Source organism: Neoarius graeffei, chromosome 20 (genome assembly GCF_027579695.1).
Source record: "Neoarius graeffei isolate fNeoGra1 chromosome 20, fNeoGra1.pri, whole genome shotgun sequence".
Classification (NCBI taxonomy): Eukaryota; Metazoa; Chordata; class Actinopteri; order Siluriformes; family Ariidae; genus Neoarius; species Neoarius graeffei.
The window spans coordinates 26,932,943-26,958,279 of record NC_083588.1 but is presented as its reverse complement, the minus strand read 5'-3'; the positions used below and the strand labels follow the sequence as shown (position 1 = coordinate 26,958,279).

Below are 25,337 nucleotides of genomic sequence, written 5' to 3'. Positions count from 1 at the left end.
AAAAAAAATACATTATTTCACCCCTTTTTGGCTCACCTGAGCATACCTGTTAATTAGCTAATTAACAGGTAATTAGGGTTATAAATCACCCCCGAGCAGGTAAGACTTTGCAAAAATCTCACTAGATTATTCTCCAAAGTCCACCCTTTCAGGAAATGTATGGTTTGTCAATGATTCTCATGATATTTTATTAATTAAGAAATAAAACTTCTTCATGGGCAATAAAAAATGCCCATTTAAATCCAGCATGATAAGGGTTAGTATGCCACCCTCACCTTTCATCCAGACTTGGGACTAGCCTTGTGTGTCTTGTGGCTATTATATAAAGGTGTATTTAAAAAGTTCATTGTACTTCTATTTCTATAAGAATATCTACAGTGGTGAGAATTCATTATCTACAGTGTTGAGAATATATGAGCCAAAGTTGAAGCCATGACAAAAAAGGAAAATATGTCTACATCACATAGGGTGGGTTACAGACAAAGCTTATTCTATAAACAAGTTAGCTGCATGGTGAGGCAAAACTTGGCTTATTCTAAAACTTATACAAACAATTAATGTAAAACAGTAATCAACAGCATGTGTTAAACAAACAGAGAACAAGAACAAAGGAAATTTTTAAATGTAACTAAGAAATTGATAGAACAAGAAATGCAAACAGTAAAATATCAATGTGAGCAAACAATAAAGATATAATAATGTTAACAAAATATGAATAATCTTATTTTCATTAATTTCACCTTAAAATGCACCAGAATGCACGAATATGAATTTAAAAATCAAAGCGGTGCTTGCAGCGGCTGCCTGTGGCAGCCGTGGTTCGGGTACCGCGCGCATTCGGGCCACCACATTTTCCATTTGGGCCAGTAACTTTTCAATTCCAATGGGCCACCAGTGGTAAATGCTTAATGTCTAGGCCTGGAATCGTTTGCGATAAAAAGCGCTGGATCGCACAAATGTGTTTAAAAACGGTAACGCAGCGCTGGGGACACGGCGGACTGGGAAACTGTTTTTTCACGGACACGAGGCACGCGTGTGTGTTAGAGGTCAAGCACTCTGGAGTGAAACGCAGGGGGGTTCGCGCATGCGCACAAGAGTCAGGTGGAAAATGGGACTTATAGGACATACTACTAATAATAATAATAATGATTAGCATCATTTTTTTACATAATTAACATTGTTTATTGTACTAAGTTTAATATAAATATATAAACAACCTTTATTTCAAAACTCGATTAAAAAGAACTCCAGAAAATACAATAATTCTAAATATAGTACAATATAAATAATTTGTACAAAGTTTCTTAGTTTTATTCTTATCGTCTACAACAGTGTTTTTAATATAATAAGTAATATTAACAGCCACTAATAATAGTAATAGTAATTATTGATTATTAATCATTACTACTTATGAATTAGTGATTAATAAGTACTAGGGATTATTAAATGTTATAAAATTAAGTTATTAAAAATTATTACAAATAATTAAAGTAGTAATTGGTAGAATACAAACAAATACTCATGGATTATAGATTTTTTTTAAATAGTGAACATTGATATAAAATAACTGTACTACTACTAATAAACAATAGTACTGCTAGTAATACTTGTTGTTAATGTTATCAGTTCAGTTATCAATGTTCACTATTAAAAACAAATTATCTATAATGCATGAATAATTGTCTACTACTACTACTACTAATAATAATAATAATAATTACTTTTTTAATAATAACTAATCTTATAACTCAATTTTATAGCATTTTGATAATCACTGCTTATTAAGTAGTAATAATACTGAATTATAATTGCTATGCTATTATTAATATAGCTAATAAGTAGTGATTATTAAAATGTTATAAAATTGAGTTAATTTTTAAAAAAATTATTAAAAAAGTAGTTATTATTATTAGTAGTAGTAGAAATACAATTATTCACGGATTATAGATTATTTTTGAATAATGAACATTGATATAACAATTGCACTGATGATAATTAGTTTAGTTATTACAACGCATTGATTAATATTGATAATGGTTATGAAAGGTGACAGTTGTTTTTCTGTGTTTAATGTAACGCTCTGATTGTATGACTGCATAAACAGGTTTATGCTGTTACCTGCTATAATGCAGAAGATACTTGAGAACTTCCTCAGCCAGCTGTATACTGTACGACACTCAGACTGATTTTGCTGTCAGACACAAAATCACACATCAAAGATAATCTTTGGGGATTGAAATAGTGCCAGCTAAGGTTGTTCAGCTGGTTCTACTTGCCGTTTATTATTTTCGTTTTTGAAATGATACATGGTGTTTTCTCCAGTAAACACCAGTCTGCTACAGTAGTTCTGCAGGCCCAGAACACACGACTTTGCTTCAGCTGTTTGCATGTCTAACAGTTGCCATTGATGCACCCTGTTGTTCACCAATTGTGTGCATTCTTCTTAAGGTTCATAAAAAAACTATTGCAGAAAACAGTTTTAAGTTGTCGTATTTATCATTTTCTTTGTCAAGGTTACAGTTTTAATTTTTCCGTTTAGAGGTCTTGAAAAGGTCTTAAAAGTCTTTAAATTTGTACTTGAAAAATGTGGAGATACCCTGGAGACAGTAATGCCTTTTGTCTCCTTTCTCTGTTTGAACAAGCAAAAATTAGTCATATTGAAGACAGATTCAGCCTTGCTTACATGAAAGATGGTGTCTGTCTGACCCCAGCTGTAATTATCACGTGATGTGTAACATCATGCACAAGGGGTCTATAAACAGTAGGCGTACCATACTACAACAGTGGGGGTATATAAAATAACTTGCAAAAACAGCCAAGACATAATGGCAGATACGTAGTGAGGGATGCTTTTAGGAATCAGAATAAAAGATCAAAAAACCTAATTTTTGTAGTGCTAGTTCGTAATATATGCTCGTTCCAACTTGCCCGGTCAGGTTTGTCGGGGACATATCCCACTTGCCCTGGGCAATCGGGCAGTCCTTAATATCAAGCCCTGATTACTGTTTTCAAATAGAGATAAGGGAAGAGCCAAGGCCCTCACATGGTTCATTTTAAAAAGCCTTTATTTTAGTGGGATCAAAATATATTTAAACTGCACCTATGTATTATGGCTTCTGAGCCTTCATCAGGCTACTCTCTTTCTCTCATGTGACAAACCAATAGACTCAATTCCACAATTGAGTTTATCAGTTTAGATCCATCTGCATTACTGATGCTCAGTGCTGTTATTCCACAGATGCAGAGCCAAATGTAACATTGTGATTTTTGTCTCCTTTTATTCTTGGTTCATGTGTGGCCCCCACCTACCCCCCAAAAATGTGTAGTGGGAACCTCGTGAATGCAGAATGGATCCCTGAGGAAAAGCTAGTGAAGCTGCGGTCTCCAGCAGTGAGTTCCACCATACAAGAATTACTTTTAACTGTTAATTCATGTCATGTTCTATTTATTGAGACGTCTTGTAGCTCTTCACATAGTAGCAAGAAAAACACTAAACTGATTTGGGGGAAACTGCTAAGGGTAGTTTTTCTGCATAGTAATGACGGCATCTATAAACTATAAAATTCTGTTACAGGGAAAATTTTGGCAGACAATGGGATTTTCTGATCAAGGGAAGCAGTGCTTGTTTCCAGAGGAGGCTCTTTACCTCATGGAATGTGTAAGCACATATTTATTGTTACTAATGGCATTTTGGATTAGATGTTGATTATTACTGACCTCCAACCTTGCTACTTTTTTTTGGGGGGGGGGCAATAAATAAATTAGCACTTTATGCAATTCTAGCCCATCACATAGAAGTTCATGCTTTTCATGTTATGGAATGTTGATCCCATATTAAACAGGGCAATGTGCAAGTGTTCTACCAGGATCTTCCTCTCTCTATCCAGGAGGGTTATGAATGTTTCCTTTCTGCTGAAACTGTGACTTTCCTTCAGTACCAGGTTGGTAGGAATTCACATTTGGTGTTTTAACTAGTCAGCACTTGGATTCTTTCATTGGCTTTGGTAGACCACACAAGAACGGTATTTTTCGTTTGTCTTTAGAATTTGCCTGAAAAATCAGTAGTCAAAACTAACTCGGGGACTTGATAAATATCTGTCTAAGAGAGAGCATTAGAGATGCTTAAAGAAAATGTGCCACTGAAGGTTATAACCCTCTGTAATCAGTGTGTTTAGGTTATTGAAGGCCATATGGAGAAAATGGTCAATGGTTGGCAGCTATTCATCATAAAAGAACACGTGTGTGTTAAAAAAAAATTTCCTTTCATATTCACTTGTGCGTGCATGTATATGGAATTGAGGAGATGCAAGGCAGACATCAGGAAGATCTGTGCTGTATTTATTTGGTTTCTTTTTAATCTGTGCTTCTGGTATGGCATGGTAAAGGAAACACTTTTTTTTTTTTTTGCACATGCACCATGGTATAATATAGTTAAGTAAAACTAGCACTGAAATTATTCTGTTCATGAAAATAAGCACAGTTAAAAAAAAAAAAACACTAAAAAGCAATGTTACTTGAAATATAGCTGCTAGCAGTGATGAAGGGCCCTCGCATTCGAGGCCACCCTGTGCTCATTTACAATATCAACTCAAAAGATGTCCTAGGACAAGTGCTGGAGTAAAGTTCCATGTGTTTTCAGCCACTGTAAGCCTTGCAAAAAATGCAGGAAAATTTGAAAGTCCCACATTCCATTTAACATTGGGTGCTATAGCATTCTCATTTGAGGTATCCACTATTCCTTCACAATTTATCCTGTACGTCTGAAGTTTATAACAACCAACTTTCATGGAAAACTGATGAACTGCCTAGAAGTGCAAAAAAAGTATGCACTGAATAGTTAAAAACACAAATTCCAAAATGGCTAACTTCCTGTTGGACGGTGTTAATACAATCAAATGGGAAATATGTCTGCTATAATGAGGACAAGGTTCCCTCCAAAACTCGTGAACATCAAATGAGCTGTGTGGCAACCAAAGCAAAAATTTTTGAAATGGGGGATGCTGTGTAGCTGATGAGGCCAACCTATGCTAATTTACAATATTACCTCAACAGATATCCCACAACAAATATCAGAGGTAGGTTCCATGTGTTTTTAGCCATTGTAAGCCCCTCAGAACAGCGTGGGGAAATTTTTCAAAATTCCATTGAACATTGGCTGCCATTATGTTCTCATTTGAGCTATCCACTATTCTTTTGCAATTTATTCTGTATGTCTGAAGTTTATTCCTACCAACCTTCAAGGAAAACCGATAAACTTGCCAGAAGTCCAAGAGGGGTGTGTGGTTTTTTTTTTTTTTTTAAATAAATGGCTTAAAACATCACAAATTCCAAAAAGGCTGACCCTTCCTGTTACTTGGAGTCAAATACAACCAAGTGAACTTTGTCCTGTATTACAAGAGTATTGATCACACAGGAGGAGTATGTCAGCATCTTGCAAGATATTGCAAATCCTTTCACGATTTTAAAATCAGCAACATCTTGCCATGACACATACCAAATAAGGCATGAACCCAACAAACTGCCTAGGAAGAGTACATTAAAATGGAATACGTTTTGGCAATGGAGTCATTACTGTCCATGTCCAAACGGTGGTGCCATATCAGTGGGTGTCTTTGGCCATGTGGATATCTTCCAAAAAATATCCTATAAACTGAAGTTTGAGCCATATCAGGCAATGCATGGTGAATTCTATCCAGCATGGCTGACTTCCTGTTGGGTGGAGTCAAATACAACCATGTGAATGTTTGAACCATGTGATATGTGGATTGATCACACCAAATCTTGTGCCAGTCTGAGCAACTTCATCTCAACCACAGCTTGTTCTCGGGGTGCTATAGAGCTCCAGGACCATGCCCAGTCCCTTGCTCAATGTAACTTTGGGATTTTACGCACATTTAATCAGTGTGCCAAAATTTGAGAGTTTTCGAGCATTGCGAGTGCCTCAAAAATGAGTTTTTGCGGGGGGGAAGCTGAAAACAATAGGGCTTTGCACCTACCTTGGTGCTCGAGCCCTAATAAATCGGGGCTCTCCACGGATTGAAAAATATAGGGGGGTGGGGGTCAATCGGATGACCTTGAAACAAATTTGCATATGTCATTTGCATAAAATACTCTCAAATGGTAATCATTTAGAATAGAGGAATCAATTGGACTGGTACAAAACACATCATACATCAAACATTACACACACATCATATTCAGGCACATTGTTTGTTTGAAATGGAACTGGAAAAAAAATTTTATTTAGCAAATTACAAAAAAAGTACAGAAAAGTTTTTGTATTAACTATATTCACACTGCTCCACAAAAGCTGACATTGTTTGAAATGGAAATGTAATTGCAGGCACCACTGGAAAAAATAATTTTTTTAGAGAGTAAAGTACATTGAAAAGATGTTTTAACTATATAATATAGTTAAAACAACTTTTCAATGTAGTTTACTCTCTAAAAAAATTATTTTTTCCAGTTAGCGTATCGTTAATACGGTTTTATAGACCTCTTGCAGTCACGTGACTGAATCCCGGCTGGAATGTTAACAGCCGCCATCTTGTCGGTCAGCAACACAGCTGAATATTGTTGCACTCGTATACAAAATGGATTAATTTCAACCGACGGACTACACGGCTCATTTTTCTAATGAACAGATAACTAGATATATGTCTAAAATAAATGACCTACAGATTAGTGACCCTTATCGATTACCCCTACAGTTTTTAAATGAGAAGCCTGAAAGTAAGGGGAGGACAGGCACGCTTCGCCATAGACTCCCATTATAAACATGGCTGCGCTGTGACTGCAAAATCAGAAAAGTCACTCATTTTTAACTCGCTCTAGCGTCCTTATTTTTTACACTACAGACAAAAAAATTACGTCAACGTGTTCAGGAGAGCCTTGTGGCACTCAGTGTGAAAGAATGTTGTGAATATCTCCTTCTGATTTCGTGTAAATCCCCGTTGTTTGGAGGGTGCACTCTGAGCAAATACTGCCCTTTCTGTGTGCCTTTCTGTGTCTCTAAGCGCAGCGCACGGGTGGGGGAGGGGCTGCTCGCTCTCTCTCTCTCACACACACACACACACACACACACACACACACACACACACACACACACACACACAATGAGTTTCACACTCGGGTGTTGTCGCGTTGTCGGTACTCCAACAGAGAAAGGCTATCTGTCACAAAGAAAACAAAGGGACGTTTCTTCCTTTTGTAAAGGGGCGGCAGAAATTAAACGGGGTGGGAATCACAGAAAGGGGGGCGGCCCGCACCTCTAAAACCCCTCGTGCAGAACCCTGTAAATATAGCTGCTAGCGGTGATGAAAGGCCCTCGCACATAAGAACATGCCGAAAGCAATAGGGCGTTGCACCCGGGGCCAAACCTCTGTCTCTGAGTAGCAGTGGCCAGGACTGATGTGTGTACCGAATTTCATGAGTCAGAGTTTTTGGCAATAACATTTACTGTTCATGTCTAAATTGTGGTGCTATACCGTATAAGAGGGTGTCTGGGCATGTGAATATCTTCAGAACCAGGATGACCTGTGCAGTTTGAGCCGTAACAGGCAATGCACAGTGAATTTGACATACTTCCTGTTTGCGTGGTGTAACGTATAAATTTACTGGTTCGCCATTTCAACATCTTGGGACATATCTCAAATCCCTTCGCAATTTAACATGAGCAACCTCTTAACATGACGTATACCAAATATGGCATGGATCCAACAAACTGCCTAGGCGGAGTTCATTAAAAACGCAATGTGTCAAACTCAGGGATCCCAGACGTCCGCTATTTAGCGGAATTCCGCTATTTTCTAGTGAAAGTGTTTTTTTTTTTTTTTTTTTTTTTTTTAAAATCTCTTGTATATCCATTAAAAATATGTTTAAGTAAAATGACCAGCAGAATACGTTCTGATTTGGTTTGCTTGTTTAGTGATGTTTTCGTCGGCTTCGTTTGTTCTCGTTGACATTCGGGAACACTCGGAAGTTAAATTGATGTAAATACCGTGAGCAGTGTTGCCAGATTGCGCGGTTCTCCGCCCAGTTGGGGGGGTTTCAAGTGCATTTTGGCGGGTTTTGAACATATTTTGGGCTGGAAAACGTCAGGAGTATCTGGCAACACTGACCGCGAGACTGTACGCGATTGTACAAGAAAACAATATGGCTGCGCCCATTTGCTAGAAAACATGTTTTAACTCCGTTCGTGCTTTTGTTTCTAATGCGTTGAATTTAATTCAGAGCACTGCAGGAACATCAGAAAAGCAGAAGGAAAGATCAGAGAAACAAAAGCAGAGAAAACTGGAGGAAAGACAGAATGCACCCCAGAAAAGAGCATTAAATTCCTTTGCAGTGAAACCTTTCAAAAAGAGAGGTTTAAATCAAATATCTCCAGTATTTGCTGTACATATGTATATATCTAATATTACTGAATCATTGATTTCTGCTCATATTCATGATTTTTGAAAAATGAATGTGGCTTATATTAGACTAGTTTTGACTAACTTGAAACAAAAAAAATAAACAAATGAAATGAACTATGGATACTATTGTTATAACAAAATCAGTGGAATATTTAGGCAAGTATATTCTTCAAAGCTACATTTTCATCTAATTTTTATTTATTTTTTTTTTGCCACTTATGTCATTGATTACAAAATATGGCATCAAATAGATACACATTATGGTTAAATTCTGTTGCTTTTCTATGTTAAATCTATGTAAAAAATGTGTTCTATAGCATCTTTAAATGTTAAAATCTCAACAGCTTCAGGCAGCCCCCTTGACCCCTGCTGATTAGTTTCTCATCTCATTATCTCTAGCCGCTTTATCCTTCTACAGGGTCGCAGGCAAGCTGGAGCCTATCCTAGCTGACTACGGGCGAAAGGCAGGGTACACCCTGGACAAGTCGCCAGGTCATCACAGGGCTGACACATAGACACAGACAACCATTCACACTCGCATTCACACCTATGGTCAATTTAGAGTCACCAGTTAACCTAACCTGCATGTCTTTGGATTGTGGGGGAAACCGGAGCACTCGGAGGAAACCTACGCGGACACGGGGAGAACATGCAAACTCCGCACAGAAAGGCCCTTGCCGGCCACGGAACTCGAACCCGGACCTTCTTGCAGTGAGGCTACAGCGCTAACCACTAGCTTACACCACCGTGCCGCCCGGTGATAGTTTCTTACATTCCTCTATTTTTTTCAATTACTGCTGGGATCCCTGCAAAATGCACAAAACCAAAAATCTCTCTCTTCCTGTCGAGTATGGCTTTTTTTTCGTCTCAGAGGAATCCACACACTGACCAGATTTGACATGGATAGGTAGAACTAATATTGGCAGGAGTCTCGATGTCATGGGGGTGCTATGGAGTCCCCTGGATACAGCTGGGATCAAGCCCCCATGGCTGAGTTTTGGGTTGCATGACTGACGTGTGTACCAAATTTGAGTTTTCGAATATGTACAAGGTGTCAAATCTGTGTCTTTGAACTAGGTGGCGCTATGGACTTAATGAAGCCCACCTAGACTAATTTACCAGATCAACTCACATTTGTCCTATGATACAATTTATGTGCAAAATTCCATGAGTTTTTAGCCCCTCAAAACAGCATGGGAACTTCAAAATCCCACACTCCATCCAACGTGACCTGACTTCTGTTGAGCGGAGTCAAATACTCATTCATCTCATTATCTCTAGCCGCTTTATCCTTCTACAGGGTCGCAGGCAAGCTGGAGCCTATCCCAGCTGACTACGGGCGAAAGGCGGGGTACACCCTGGACAAGTCGCCAGGTCATCACAGGGCTGACACATAGACACAGACAACCATTCACACTCACATTCACACCTACGGTCAATTTAGAGTCACCAGTTAACCTAACCTGCATGTCTTTGGACTGTGGGGGAAACCGGAGCACCCGGAGGAAATCCACGCGGACACGGGGAAAACATGCAAACTCCACACAGAAAGGCCCTCACCGGCCCCGGGGCTCGAACCCAGGACTTTCTTGCTGTGAGGCGACAGCGCTAACCACTACACCACCGTGCCGCCCAGAGTCAAATACAACCAAGTGAACTTTTACTTTTGTGATCTGCACATCGATCACACCAAATCTTGTACCGATCGGAGCAACTTCATCTCAACCATAGCTTGTTCTCGGGGGTGCTATAGAGCTCTGGGACCACACCCAGTCCCTTGCTCAATGTAACTTTTGTGATTTTATGCACATTTGATCAGTATGCCAAAATTCATGAGTTTTTGAGCAGCGCAAGTGCTTCAAAAATGAGTTTTCATATGGAGAGGAAAAAAGAAAAAAACAGGAGGAAAACAATAGGGTTTGCACCTATGGTGCAGGCATAGGCCTTTACCTTGGCCTAGGCCGAGCATAGGTCTTCTCCTAGGTGTTCGGGCCTTATTATTATTATTATTATTATTATTATTATTAACAACAATATTATTATTATTATTATTATTATTATTATCATCAACAACAATAATAAAAAAAAAACATGCCAAGAACAATAGGGCCCTGGTCCTAATTAATAAAAAATAATAATGCCAAAAACAATAGGGCTTTGCACCTATGGCCTGCACCTCGGTGCTTGGGCCCTAGTTAAAGCCAAATACAATTGCAGATAAAATTGGAATTTTCATTTGGGTTTCGTTTTCTCCCTTGAGACAGTAAGATGCATTCCAGCAGGTAGCATTAATGCCATTTATGCTAGCTGCTGAAGAAATCCTATAATACACTATGTACATGAAAGAGATCACACACGCAGACAAATTAGCAAAATTGTAACATGCATTGTTAGCCATCCTCAACAGGAAGGGAGTTGGTTTTGTGTGTTTTGATGTACTTCTCCGAGGCAATTTGTTGTGTACGTGGTGTCAAGATGTTGCTGACTTTGAATTGTGAAAGGATTTGCGATATCTTGCACGATGGTGAAACAATAAATTTGTTAAGCCATGCAAATGAAGTGTCGTAAGTTCACCATGCATTGCCTGATATGGCTCAAACATCACACATTATAGGGTATGATGCTTCTGCTGATGTCCACGTGCTCGGTCACCCTCTGGTATAGTGCCACCATTTGGACCTGGACAGTAATGACTCCATTGTCAAAAGCGCATCACTGGTGGTGCACACATCAGATACCCAGGCTTTTGTCGACCACAAGTGACGGGTCGCGGACCCAGAGGTGCGAGGGCCCCTCATTGCCATTTGCTGCTTTATTTTGATTTTTCTTAATACATTAATTTGCTTTCTAAATTGCTCTTAAGTGCTGGTGTGATTAGAACCAGGATGTGAAAATCGTGTGTAAGCATGTCTTCATTGCAGGGATGTGTGGAAAGGGAATAAGCAAGTCTTCATCACTTTTACGGTAGTTGTGGAACCTTGCTCCTTCCCTGATCTCAGTCTGCCTGGGCCAGATTCTGATCAGGCTGAGTGTTGCGCTTGAGGGGATTCTCTTGCCCACTGATCCTCCTTTCCTCAGATGAAGCACCCCTGCTCTTTCCATGCCCTCTGCCCTGTCTCGTCCACAACCCCTACAGCTTGAATTGGTGTATCCTACTGTCTGGACCTTTTTGTCAGCATGGCTTTATGCATCGTGCCCCCCCCCCCCCCCACACACACACACACCTTTTTCTAATTTCTCTGCATGGGCAGCATGACCTGAGAACGTCCTTCATCTTTGCCATTTCCTGTGTAATGCAGCTATCTTTAATTTGCTTGCAGATTTCAGGTTTGATCCCATTTGTGAAGGTATTTTTAAGGTGTGCTTCATAAGGTATCACATTTGTCTGCAGGTTTATCCAGCCGAGATTGAGCATCATGCACTTCAGTGAGTTTCTGGAGATACTGGACAACAGTCTCTTGCAGCTTTACTATTTTCTGTCATTTCTTCTTGTTGTGCTAGGGTTCTACTCCTTGCTTCTTTGTCCAGTTCCAGCTTACTCCTTGTGTGCAGAGCTATCATAGTAGTTTTCCTGCTCAGGCTCCGCAAGATGTTTTCTCCGTGCTCGCCCAAGTCAAGTTTATTTGTATAGCGCTTTTAACAATAAACATTGTCACAAAGCAGCTTTACAGAATTTGAACGACTTAAAACATCTTAAATCTTAAATCTATCCCCAATGAGCAAGCCTGTGGCAAGGAAAAACTCCCTCAGACGACATGAGGAAGAAACCTCGAGAGGAACTAGACTCAAAAGGGAACCCATCCTCGAAGTCGAACTCTTCTGTGCATAGTAAGGGGGTTGGGGGGGGGTCTTGGAGGAGGCAGATGTTCCAGACACATGCATAGGTATGCTAAATACTTTGACACTAGTCAGTGCCTAGTGCCGCTTTTCCACTACCACCGTGGCTGAGTTGGGCTGAGCCGTGCCGTGCTGAGTTGGGCTGAGTCGAGCTGAGCGGGGCTGTTGGCGTTGCATTTCGACTACAATCGTGCTGAACTGTGCTGGCTGGAAGTGGGTGGACACATTGGGTGGAGTTAGCGAAAGTGGGTGGACGTCAGGTGATGTCGTTAGGCGGCGCAAACAGTGACATCAGTGACCTTTTAAGCGGTAGTCTCACAACCCGGCGAGTAAGCAATAAACATGGAGGACATGGAGTCGTTAGTGTTGCTGGTCTTGGTGCTGTCGCTTGTCACCGACAACGCCAACAGATACTGGCAAGAGCATATAGATGAGGCGAGGCGCATAAGGCTTCATAATTCTCGTAATTCGTAATTCTCCTTCCGGGTTTACGGTGTTTACAGATCCCAGCGTGCTCGCGGAGTGTGTGTGGGCGTGTGAGGACGCTCCTCCTCACCAATCAGTGCACAGGGGAGTGTCTCCTCACGCCCCTAGCCTCACTCAGCTCGGTTTGGCTCGCTTCAGCCCCACTCCAAAACCGTGCGAGTTTTGGGGGCTGAGCAGGGCTGAAGTGAGCTGAGTCGTGCTGTTCTTAGATAGTCGAAACGCGAGCCGTGTCGGGCTGAAGTGAGCTGAAAAAGGGTAGTGGAAAAGGGCCATAGGTAGGTTTCCATAAACCTTACTTAAGATCTTACTGTTCCCAACGGTATTTGGATGACCCTGTAGCTCCATTATTGTGTGACAAAGTAAAGGTAGAATTTTATCACCTGCTGTTCTTTCATACCAGTGGCAGCAGGGATGACTGTTTTAAAACAATCTCGCTAGGTGGACGCAGATCTGTCTCTGGAGAGCTTCAGATCGTTTCATGCCTTCTTGGGGGTATCCTGCTGCTTGTAGCACCTCAATCCTCGTCGCCAAGAAATTGTGGTGGAAAAATGAGGCCTGAGTCGAAGGAGAATCAGAATAAACAGCGTTTTATTGTGGGACTTCCAGATACAGATGGACGAAACTGGTAATGGCTAACCAACTGGACATGGTAGTGGTAGACAAACTGGAGAACAAGGCTGTGGTGATGGCTGTGGCAATGCCAAGTGATGACAACATCAGGGAAAAGGAACTTGAGAAGCTAGGGAGGTATCAAGGGCTGAAAAAAGGATGAGAAAAGATGTGGAAGATGAAGACAGTGGTCCCCCAATACATTTTGCCTTGGGTTCCATACTTTAGCAATATCACCTGAGCTGACAAGACAATCTTAGGGGTCATCCATAATTTTCATCATTATCATGAGTCTGCAAAGAGTAGACTTTTGAGCAAACCCCCCCCCCCCCCAAAAAAAAAAGTGTACATTAGCGGACAAAAAAATGATGGATCTACGTGGAATAGGAATTCAAAATAAAACCATGTCTTGTATTACTTTTTATTAAAATCTGATGACAGGACAATACAAAGATTCACAAGAGAAGAAAAGAAGACACAAGACGGGTCCAGAAGTTTTCATCGAAAGCAGGCGATTCATTTTTCAGTCCCCCCAGGATTTTGCGGGCCTTTTTTGTGATTGTTGCAGGCTAAAATGTCTGTTGTGGGGGGTTTTCCAAAAAATTGCGATGAAAGTTGCGGTGTTTTTTAGGTTTTTGTTGCGATTACATTGCGGGAGTAAGTGAAGATTGCGAGAAATTGTTGCGATTTTCTCTTTTTGTGATTAAAATTGTGTATGTTAAATATTAAGTTATTACTGAAAAACTATTGATTTAAAAAAAAAAAACAAAGACACTGAGAAATGGTCCTATAAACAACTTTACCAACTTTACCGGAGCTTCTTTATTTTATTTTATTTCTTTTTTTTTTTTTCCTGTGTGTTTGAGTTTGATGTTCGTTTGAGTGTTTTGTCCGCCGGTTGTGGTGTAGCTCCAGACCCAGTTTTGGGCGTCGGTTCCCTCCAGGCCTTGGTTCGCCGTGGGTGATGCCTGCACTCCCAGCTGTGGACTGCAGTGAGCTCGTTGCTCATTTTACATCGTGGTTGTCCAGCGCTCTGCGCTTTAATGCTTGGCGTGATGTTCCGAGCGATGTTGCTCGGTGGTGTCGTGGTGGCTGTGCAGGTGGTTTGGGGGACACCAGCGCTCTGCGTGGCGGAGCTTCTGTGCTCGCTTTGTGGATCCATGGCGTGGTGTTCGAGTGATGTTGCTGACGGCGGCGGTGCTGGAGATGTGGGACTTGTTTTCGTGCGCCTTTTGGTGGGACTGTGGCTGCTACACCATGGGAATTACATCCTGACCCCTACTTGGTGGACTTTTTACTTTTTATTTATTTATTTTCCTTTGTTTATAATTGTAAAGCGTCCTTGGGTTTTTTGAAAGGCGCTATATAAATTTAATTATTATTATTATTTACCAATATAAAAGATTACCAGGACTACAAAAATGCAGAAAAAGAGGCTTTACTTATCCAAATACACCTATTGGTTCAAAAGTTAAAGTGCATAGAACCTCACAGCACAACATGAAGTTATCTTAAAATATAATATAAATGCCTCAGCTTTCATGTAAGAAAAAAACCTATTAATATTAGTACTGTGTGCAGCCAGTCTCTCCTGAAAACTAAATTAAACAATAATTATAAACTAATAAAATAAATGATTCAGGCTTCATAGAAGGAAAAAAAAAAACAATTTGAACAGAATCTCACAGTATGATGCTGAAGCTGCCTAGACAATGGAAAATAAAATACCATTTTGGTAAAAATGTCATCCATTAATTTCTTGTATTAAGTAAAAAAAAAAAAAAAAGTGCACACAGTCCTTCACTGTAAACATAAAACACTTTCAGTAACAGAATTTAAGCCTATATAAACACTGACTTGCACATGCTGCTTCTCTTGAACGTATACATGGAAGTAAGCAGTGTTGCCAGATACTGCTGACGTTTTCCAGTCCAAAATGTGTTCAAAACCCGCCAAAATGCACTTGAAACCCCCCAACTGGGAGGGAAACCGCCCAATCTGGCAACAGTGGAAGTAAGGCGGAAAGTAGTTTGTCGATGTCACCTCAAGACGACGCCAACGATTGGTCAAATTTGCGGGAAAGTTGCGGTGATTGGATATAATTGCAACACCGCCCTGAATTTGCGGGTATTGGTTGAATTTGCATTGAAGTTGCAAATCGCAACATCGCGAAATTCTGGAGGGTCTGATTTTTGAAAATTAGGAACTGTCTTTTTAAGGGGAGCTGTTGCCTTTTGGCTTTGAAACGTTTGTTTTTCATTCTTTCCAAGCAGCCTGTCCTGCCCTGACTGCCTCCTGCCGCTCCTCAGATGAATGCAGGAAACAAACGTTTAAAAACTGCTCGTACTTGTTTGAAGGGGTCTTGTGAATAGCGGTATTTCTGCTATTCACAAATTTGTAAATGCGGTCAAAATCTGGGTCAGCCATTGTTGTATTGAAGAAAGAAAGCGTGTAGAGCTAGCTGGCAACACCAATGTAGCGCGAAATTTTTAACATGGCGGCTGCCGATTTGCACATTGACATTTTTTTCATTTTTAAAAAGGGTACGCCTGGTCAGGTTTGTATGCTCATGATAATGATAAATTATGGATGACCCCTTAATAATATAACACAATTTTGGGCTCTCTGAAGAATTGCCCACATTTTCTATCCACATTCGCTGGATTTGAGCAATCGCATGCTCTGATCTGGCTACTCTGCTACTAGGTTGTCGGCTCAGCTCTGTGACCTAGAGAAAAACAAAATGGTGGCGCGTGTTACTGAACCAACTGAGGGCAAAATAAAAACTTGGAAACAAAACCCCAAAAATTTAAGTTTTTAAAAGAAACCTGTAATACACCTTTTTACTGTAGTTGGTTTGCCAACAGCCAGAAAACCCTGAAAAATAAACCCCAAAAAAAGCAGCAAAATTTGAAATAAGTATTCGATGGTGTCGTGGAAAAATGACCAACACCAGTCATTTATTTATTTATTTATTTATTTATTTTGTTCTCAAAAAAAATTTATATACTGTAAAACATAAAAACAGAATGCAAAGTTTTGCAAATCATGGAAGCCCTATATTTTAATTGAAAATAGTACAAAGAACATATCAAATGTTGAAACTGAGATTTTATTGTTTTTTGAAAAATATATGCTCATTTTGAATTTGATGTCAGCAGCAAGTTTCAGAAAAGTTGGGACACAGGCAACAAAAGACTGAAAAAGTTGTGTAATGCTAAAAAAAAAAAAACTAATTTGGTTAATTGGCAACAGGTCAGTAACATGACTGGATATTAAAAAAAAAAGCATCCCAGAGAGGTGGAGTCTCTCAGAAGTAAAGATGGGGATGGGTTCAATGCTTTATGAAGGACTGCAAGGGCAAACAGTGCAACAATTTAAGAATAATGTTCCTCAATGTAAAATTGCAAAGAATTTGGGGATCACATCATCTATGGTCCATAATATCATTAAAAGATTCAGAGAATCTGGAGAAATCTCTGTATGCAAGAAACAAGGCTGAAAACTGACATTGGATACCTGTGATCTTCAGGCCCTCAGGAGACACTGCATTAAAAGCAGACATGTGTCTGTAGTGGAAATCACTCTATGGGCTCAGGAAAACTTCAGAAAACCATCGTCTGTGAAAACAGTTCATTACTGCATCCACAAATGCAAGTTAAAACCAGATATAAACAATATTCAGAAACCCCGCCACCTTCTCTGGGCTACGCATGTAAGGAGCATGATGAGAACATTCTGCACTGAAACATGTTTGTCATTAGTCCTTGAAGAGGCAACGCTCAGTGAAAAGAAAAATTACAAAACAGTATGACACTAAAATTTACTCTACAATTCCCCCTTTTTATCATGTAAATGATAACATTTAAATCTATAATGCTGTCACATGGTTCACCTACTGGTTACTTTGTAGTCTGTGTCGATAGTCAATGAACTACCGTGGTATTGGGTGTTTTCTGTAGAAGTCTTTATGCTTAAGGCACTTAGTCCCGTCACCTAAATCAGCTAGGTATCGTATGCTAGTTTGTGTAGTTAGAATGTGTTCTTTCAGCAACCACCATGTGATTTTTGGTATCAGTCAATATGTCATGAACCCAGTTAACGGTTTGATCTCTTTCTATCTTATTTTTCCAGTTGAGAAGTCGGCCACCTGGAGTACCTGTGGTGTCAGACACTGCTCTTGTAATATGTGTATTAATCTGTCACTGGACAAACTACCATGTATGAGGTTCACAATTGGGTACAGAATGAAGAATGTGTTGGAATGCACAGTCTGTCATGTCGCTGTGTCATTGCTTGTGTTCGTTGGCCCCCCTAAGGGCCTCTTGATAGCAGAGTGTCCACTCACAGTGCGACAAGGCCCCCTGAGGGCTTCTTGAATGCTGTCTTAATCTCCTTCCTGTACCAGGGCCTCCTTGTGCTGCTTGTCCGTTGGTTCAGGTACTCTTCTGCAGTGGCTGGCTTGTACCCACATGGCCCTGTTGTCCACCTTTACAGCTGACTGTGTGGTGAGCAGCACTTGGGATGGTCCCGTCCACCTGGGCTTGTTCCACTTCATCCTTCTGGAGTCCTTTATCATCACCCAGTCACCAGGTTTCAGGTCCTGCAGTGGTCCCAGCATCAGGACTGGTAAGGCTGATCTCACCTGTTTGTGAATACTATTCAGAGCAGAAGAGAGGGTTGCAGAGTAAAGGCCAATTTATGCTGACAACGCAGTCCTCACAGATGGCATCGCAGACAGCGTCTGCGTAGCCCCCCCACCTTCACAGATGCTCTGCGCGCACCTCCCAAAAATTGTGACCACTGCAGACAGCTTCGCAGACAAGAGGGCTCTGATTGGTCCACTCTACATCCGCTGTACACGCACTTCCGCTTCCATACTTTCCCGGTTTGGTTTGTTTTCATGACTGCCATTTTTAAAAACACGAGCGAAGATGGAGCAGCACGAAGAGCGGTTGATCGAGGAAGTGAGGAAGTACGTACATCTATACGACTCCAGTTCTAGTCATTATAAGTAACCGGAGGATAAACACTCCACTAACCACACCCACCAACTACTCCTAGCGATTTCGCGACTTCGCGCCCCCTTGCATTGTGGCGGTGAATAACATCGCGCACACCTATTACTCCCCGCTCAACGATAAATTACAACTGTCTGCGAAAAGCTATCTGCGAAAGCCTTGTCGCAAGAGCATGCAGAGACCCTAATTCAACATCACATAAGGACATGTCAGGGCATCTTGGTGTAACGGGACCTATCCCTGTGTTTGGGGGGCCTTCCAAACAATATCTCAAAGGGGCTTAAACCATGCTTTGGTTTTCTCTCGTTCTCATCCCCATTAATACTATGGGTAGGACCTTTGTCCACCCTAGTCCTGTTTCAGCACAGCATTTGCTCAGTTTATTCTTCAATGTCCTATTCTCCCTTTTTACCACTCCTCCACTAGCAGCGTGGTATGGAATGTCATCAAGTCTATTCCCGGATAGTTACCCACTCATGGCATCAAGACAATTCCAATGAAATGGCATGCCATTATCATTGGAAATCATCTTTGGAATACCCCCTTGGGGAATTATATCTTGTAGGAGGGCCTTTGGCCACCGTGTCTGAGTCCTGTTTTGCTGTAGGGAAAACTTCTATCCACTTGGAGAACATATCAACCATCACCAAGCAATACCTTTTCCCCTCACTAGGTGAGAGTTCAATGAAGTCCATTTGTAGATGGTCAAAGGGGCTATTTGGGGTTGGGTGCGTAGCCTGCTCTAATTTTAGCCCTCGTCCTACATTGTGTTGCACACATGCAAGACATTTTTGACAAAAATTAAGTAATTGGAGAATCCTTTGTTACTGCTGCTATCATTCCCCCTTTTGACACATGGTCTTTCCTGTGTGTCAACTTGGTGTAATATGGAAATGTATTTGGGGAGATAAGGTTGACTGTCTGGGCTTGCCCTTTCTGCTACACAGCCTTTTCCTTTGCTGTGGCCCACTGTTGGAGGTCAGAAACCTGTAAGGGAGGTGTAGAAAAAGGGTTAGTTGAAAGTAGGGGTGGGTATTGCCAAGGACCTCATGATACGATACGCATCACGATACTTGAATCATGATACGATATTGCGATATCAAAATTTTGTGATGTATTGCGATATTCTACATAGTTCACTGAAAAATGTAAAATCCATTATGCATCTTAAAATCCAAGTTGTATGCACATCAGATGATGGTGATAATTCATGGGACAAACTGAGTCAAAACAATGTAATTCAAATTATCCATGCCATTTTATTGTAACTATACAAGCGCAAGTTACAACATATTTGCAGGAACAACACACTGTCTGAAACACATTGAAAAGTGCAGTGTGCATCTTGGTCTCCCTGAGCACAATTATGAAACAAAGTGCAGTGTGGGTCAGTGTCCACACACTGAAACTGAATTGAAACCTCAGTGAATCATGTTTCTTCTGAACTTAGAGTAAATACTCAAAATAAAATGCAGTGTCTCTCACACAGACTAAAATTGAAAATGCAAAATAAAGTGCAGCTTCTTGCCTTTGGCCTTAAATAACAAAATTTAAGTTCACAGTTACAGTAAGTCACACATCACTGAGGTAGATGGGAGGGCTTTGGCACTGTCCAGTGTAGTTTGCTTCGGGTCGGGTTTCGGTGGCTCCGGCTGAGCTAATATGTCGGGGTGGTCTCGTGCTAAGTTCGCAAGTTTGTGTTACCTGAATATCTAATTGGAGCGAAACAGGTTTTGCAAAGTGCATACTCTTTGTCCAGCTCACTTTTTTTTTTTTTTTCTCCTTTCCTTTGGAATCCAAAGTACCTCCAAACATCTGCCTTAAAGTTTGGCGGCGTCTCTAGGTTTACGTTAACAGCCATGCTTGCTTCTTTTTTTTTTTCCTCACTGCAACCGCCAGGGGAAAAAAAAAAAAGAAGACGAAGAGTGCCATGCAGTGAGGTAGCGGCACAGCGACACTTTGCAGAGCGGAGGTGCGGAAGTCGTACTGGATTTACAACCCGTCTGAAACATGATTTATTATTTGAAAAAATATTGATATTCAAATTTTGAGTATCGATATTGAACCGGAAGGCAAAGTATCGCGATATATCGCCGCGCCGTATCGACTTTTTTTTTTTTTCTCATTTTGTCTCTCATAGTTGAGGTATACCTATGATGAAAATTACAGGCGCCTCTCATCTTTTTAAGTGGGAGAACTTGCACAATTGGTGACTGACTAAATACTTTTTTGCCCCACTGTACATTTGTATTAACCTGATCAGAGGCTTTCTTACTCTCACACCCTCGAAGCCAACGTTCCACCTCCTTCCATGGGACTGCCTTTGGTTTGGCTAAAGAAACATGGGGTGTGGATGATGGGACATCAAACAGCACCTAGGGAATTAGGTCATGCCTTCCAATTGAATCCAGGTACAAATGTCTGTGTGCAGTGCTGTAATTCAACAGAATACATACAATATTCTTTTGACCGGTATAAATCTCTAAGGCGAATACGTTCTCGCTCGCAGGCATCTTTAAACCATACTCTCTCATATGCAGCATCCTTTCCATCATGCACGTGGGCTGTGTAGTGAAGGTCCGTATGCTCCATATAGTCAACATCATGTTACACCTCTGTCATGTGCTTGCTGCACAAGGTATTGAGTTACATTAAAGTGTCTGGACAGAGCTTCCACTCATATACATAAACGGGGAGTTTTTGTTCATGTAAAACACATGTCAAAGTGGTATTTGTCATTGTAATGCCCTCTGGGGATGGTGTAAGAACCAAGCCAAACTTGCACATTAAATCTTGCCCTAGTAAATTAACTGAGCAGGAAGAGGGGATCAGGAATGAACGCTCCACCTCCTGTCCATCTTCATCCTGACTTGAGACAGATTTTGAGAACTTTTCTATGACTGAATGGCCTGTTGCCCCAATTGTGCAAATTGATTTGAGAACGTGGTTCAAATGGTACTGGTAAATGCAATTCTCCCTGTTTAATGACTGAATGGGTAGCTCCTGAATCTACCAGGAAATTAAAGTTTTCTATTTGTTTTCTATGTATTCTTTTTAACTCAAATATTTTAGAGACTCAATGAATGAGGCACTGACTGGAGAGCACTTTTAATTTCGTTGTACTTGTGACAATGAAAGACCTATTCTATTCCCTGTATTGTCAATGGTATGCACAGAAGCTAGGTAAATGGGAAGGCTGCATATTTAAGGAAAGAGATAAATTTTCATCACCTTGCTATGTTTGGAGGTCATGTAGCTGTCTGTGTGATTAGGCTGGGGTGCATGTTTCTGTATCATGTGAACTACCTGATTGGTTTTGTGTTGTGTTACCTCCTCTGTTCTCAGCTGCCTCTCCCCCGCCCATCAGCCAGCTTTGGGTTGCTCTGCTATACACACTCTCGCAAAGTGTCCTATCTTCCCACAGTTGTAACACATCAGATCTGTTAACTCTTCCTCTACCATGTCCGCAGTCTACGCCCATCTTGGCCATAAGTAAGCATCTCCGTTCGTGTGTGGTGGGTCTGAATTTTCTGCAAAAGATCAACAGCTCTTCCCCAAACTTCCTTCTTCCCACTTCACACACATTAGGGAGGTGTGTTGTGCTTTCCTTGATATCTGCCAGAGTCCATGGGTGGTGAACCAGCATAGGCCCATCTGTCCCTGCCACTTCCATCATTGGCATGTTCAATGCCCCATCGCTATCATCCTCTGGATGTGAGCTTGCTGCATGCTCTTTAGCTTTTCTCTGTTTCCTTGTCATCAGTGGCAATGGCTCACTCTGATGTCGTGGGGCGGTCCTCGTATTTGGGTGGTGGACCTGTGGCCTCTGCCAGGTAGAGTGAGCACTGCGCTGGGGCCTATGGGGGAGGTGTGCTAGGCATAGATGACGTGAGGACTGGGGCTCCTCCCTCTGCTACTGGTGGTGTTGTAAAGGAAGTGTTGGATCCTTCTCATCTGGCTGTGGTGGTTGTTGCCTCAGCAGGGCAGAGTTAAAGGTCAGGATCAGCCTGCAACTTAAAACACTGAGAAACATATGAAGGTCCTACCTGTTGTTTATCTCTGTGCCTCACTCTCAAAACGCTTTCCAGTTCGCTGAAAATGCCTTTTTTTTTTTTTTTTTGTCTAAATCCTCCTTCTTTCAATATCTAAAGCCTTTTTTAAGCCTTCCAATTGCCTCATACTAAAACTTACTTTTTCAGGAAACCTGCATTCTTTTACTCAGATATCAAACTGTGCTAGTCTTCCCCATAATTAACTCTCAATGTTATGTTAGGACTATATCATATGAACAACCAGAGAGTGCCTTATGTGCCATGTTGTCTCTTCGGTGCCTTTGTTATGGCACGAACCCATTTTACTTCAAATTACTTGACTCCTTGTTACAAGGGAAACTCTTATGACAACTGTATGCGTAGAATAATAAAACTTACATTCACTGTATATAAAACTTGTACCACCCATGCTGCATTAAAAATAGGAATACACACAGGAGAGCGCTCTCTCTCTCTCACTCTCACACACAGGAGATCAGAGTAGAGCATACTGGTGTATATAGGATGAACCTGGTGTTCTTATCCATGTAGGAACAATTTAACGTGTCATGGGCGATTTGTTCAATGGCAGAACCGTCTTTTGCTGGCGAAAACCTGTCATAAGTTACGCCATTCAACCAAACTACCTCTTAACCAACTTGCGTTCATTAGTGTAACAAACTTGCCGTATTTCCACGATATATACACACACACACACACACATATACATGTATGTGTGTGTGTATATATATATATATATATATATATATATATATATATATATATATATATATATATATATATATATATATATATACACACACACACACACACATATATGTATGTGTATGTATATATGTGTGTATACACACATACATATATACACCCCCCCCCGTTGGTATAAATCCTTAGTTTTTCTCAAGAACTAAGGGAAACTTTTAATCCTCGGCTGTCGCGGAGGTCAAAGTTCCCAAAACTTCTGTCTTAACCCAGTTTCTAGATCATTGACTCATGCATCTTTGCCATGACAGACATTAAACTTCACTGATCATTAATTTCAGTACTCCTTTAATTTTGTAAACTTTAAATAAAGTCAAACAGGATTGGTGGTTCCTACCTATTTAATGGTGGACTGCAGTGTTTCCTGCCTCTGGGTAGCAAAGCATGTACTGCCTCCTCTCTGAAGAATACGAGGTTTGACAATGGATGTTTATTTCTCCACAAGCGTCCTCTGGTCCACTTGCCACCCGAAAGACCGCAGAAATCGTGCAGCCCACCCAAGGATGCTAAGATTTGTCATGGAAAAATAACCAACACCAGTCTCGTCCTTTGTGCCAAGAGAAAGGTAGTTTATTGCAGAAACTGACAAGTGATGAGGGTTCGGCACACCCCTCACACCATCCCTTTGTTCTCAAATCCATATATACTCTTTACTAGATAAAAAGGAGACCTTACATCTATTGCATTATGTCATTGCAATTACATACCCTGATCACGCACCAGGAGCACGATCAGCTTTAAAGCTGATTGGATCTTGTCTAATTGCTGGCTTGTATGCACATCTGCTACGCACGTAAGAAGCATGAGAAGATAAACATGTTTTGGTGCAAAATGTTCCGTCGTTAGTCCTTGAAGAGGCAACGCTCAGTGAAAAAGGAAAATTACAAAACAGTAGAACACTAAAATTTACAGTGGCAGCCATTGAATTTGTTCCACGTTTCCGTGACTGGCCTTCAGCAGGCCCTTGGCCGTCCCCTGACTGGTTCGTGACTGTCTGCCGATTGGTCCAATTTATCCCCCACAATGACGTAGTCAATGCAGTCCTGACTGGTGACGCCCCTAAGCAGCTTGTGTGAAAACCAGCTGCTATCCCTCATTTTTCCACGGGGAGGAGCAGTGATTGTCCGTTTCACAAAGCAGGTTTATCAAACGCTGAGAACAGCTGATTTCAGTTAGTTAATTCAACCCGGAGGAGTTTCACCGTGAGTTTAAAAAGCCATAAGATTTTAATGCGCTCATACAGCGAGTTTGAATATGTTTATATATAATTGAAATAAAAGATTGATTGATTGATTGAAGTGCGCATGCTCTCTACATAAACACTGTCTACACTAAAAAAAAAAAATCCGTTGTTTTTACGGAAAAATACTGGCAGCTGTGGTTTCCAGAATAATCCTGTTAAAAATACAGTGAAATGTAAACATTACAGAATAACTTGTACATTTCACTGGGATTCCATGTACAATTAATGATAACTAAATGTAAATTTTACAGGTATTCAATGTACAATAATCAATGCATAACTGTTAATTTTACGGATATTCATTGTACAATAAACAATGATTCAAAATGGTTACAAGCAATGATCTACTAAACAGATATTTTTTGGGGGGCTTTTTTCACCTTTATTGATAGGACGGTATAGAGACAGGAAATGAGCTGGAGAGAGATCGGGAAATGACCTTGGGTCGGAATCGAACCCGGGTCCCCGGATTCATGGTATGGCGCCTTAGTTGACTGAGCCATGATGGTGGCCGGTTTTTTTTTTTTATTTTTTTAACAGGGTAATGATGTAATTTTAACTATCTCGTTGTGTTTTAGTATTACAGCTTGTCTGTGTTTAAACTACAACAATTTGTAAATTCTACAAAAAAAATATGATCAACATATTCTTACTGTTAAATTAACAGTGGTATTTGGTTAGGAGTTTTACAGTATATTGATGTAAATTACACACTGCTTCATTGTTTTTGTATTTAGTTTTTTTTTTTTTTTTTTAATGTCATGATTTTACATAAATTCACTGTTAATTCTACGGACATTTTTTACAGTGTAGTGCAGCATAGGCATAAATAAATAAATACAGCCTCCGCTACTGTCTAGTCCCAGGGAGGCTCGGCGTAGGCCACTGATGAAACTATTTGGCTGTCCTACTACTA

The 25,337-nt window shown here is 40.6% G+C and overlaps 1 protein-coding gene across 9 annotated transcripts in view; it reads left to right on the top strand.

Annotated features, from left to right (window-relative positions):
- Window positions 1–25,337, top strand: part of tsen54 (TSEN54 tRNA splicing endonuclease subunit) — a 191,490-nt gene that overhangs the window by 103,998 nt on the left and 62,155 nt on the right. For 8 of the 9 annotated variants that reach the window (XM_060901453.1, XM_060901448.1, XM_060901449.1 and 5 more), the window contains 3 exons: window positions 3,327–3,390; window positions 3,575–3,658; window positions 3,843–3,941. In XM_060901453.1, coding sequence (XP_060757436.1) covers window positions 3,327–3,390; window positions 3,575–3,658; window positions 3,843–3,941 — 247 coding nt within the window. The remainder of the gene's footprint in view (window positions 1–3,326; window positions 3,391–3,574; window positions 3,659–3,842; window positions 3,942–25,337) is intronic. The other variant, XM_060901450.1, reaches the window with a different exon arrangement.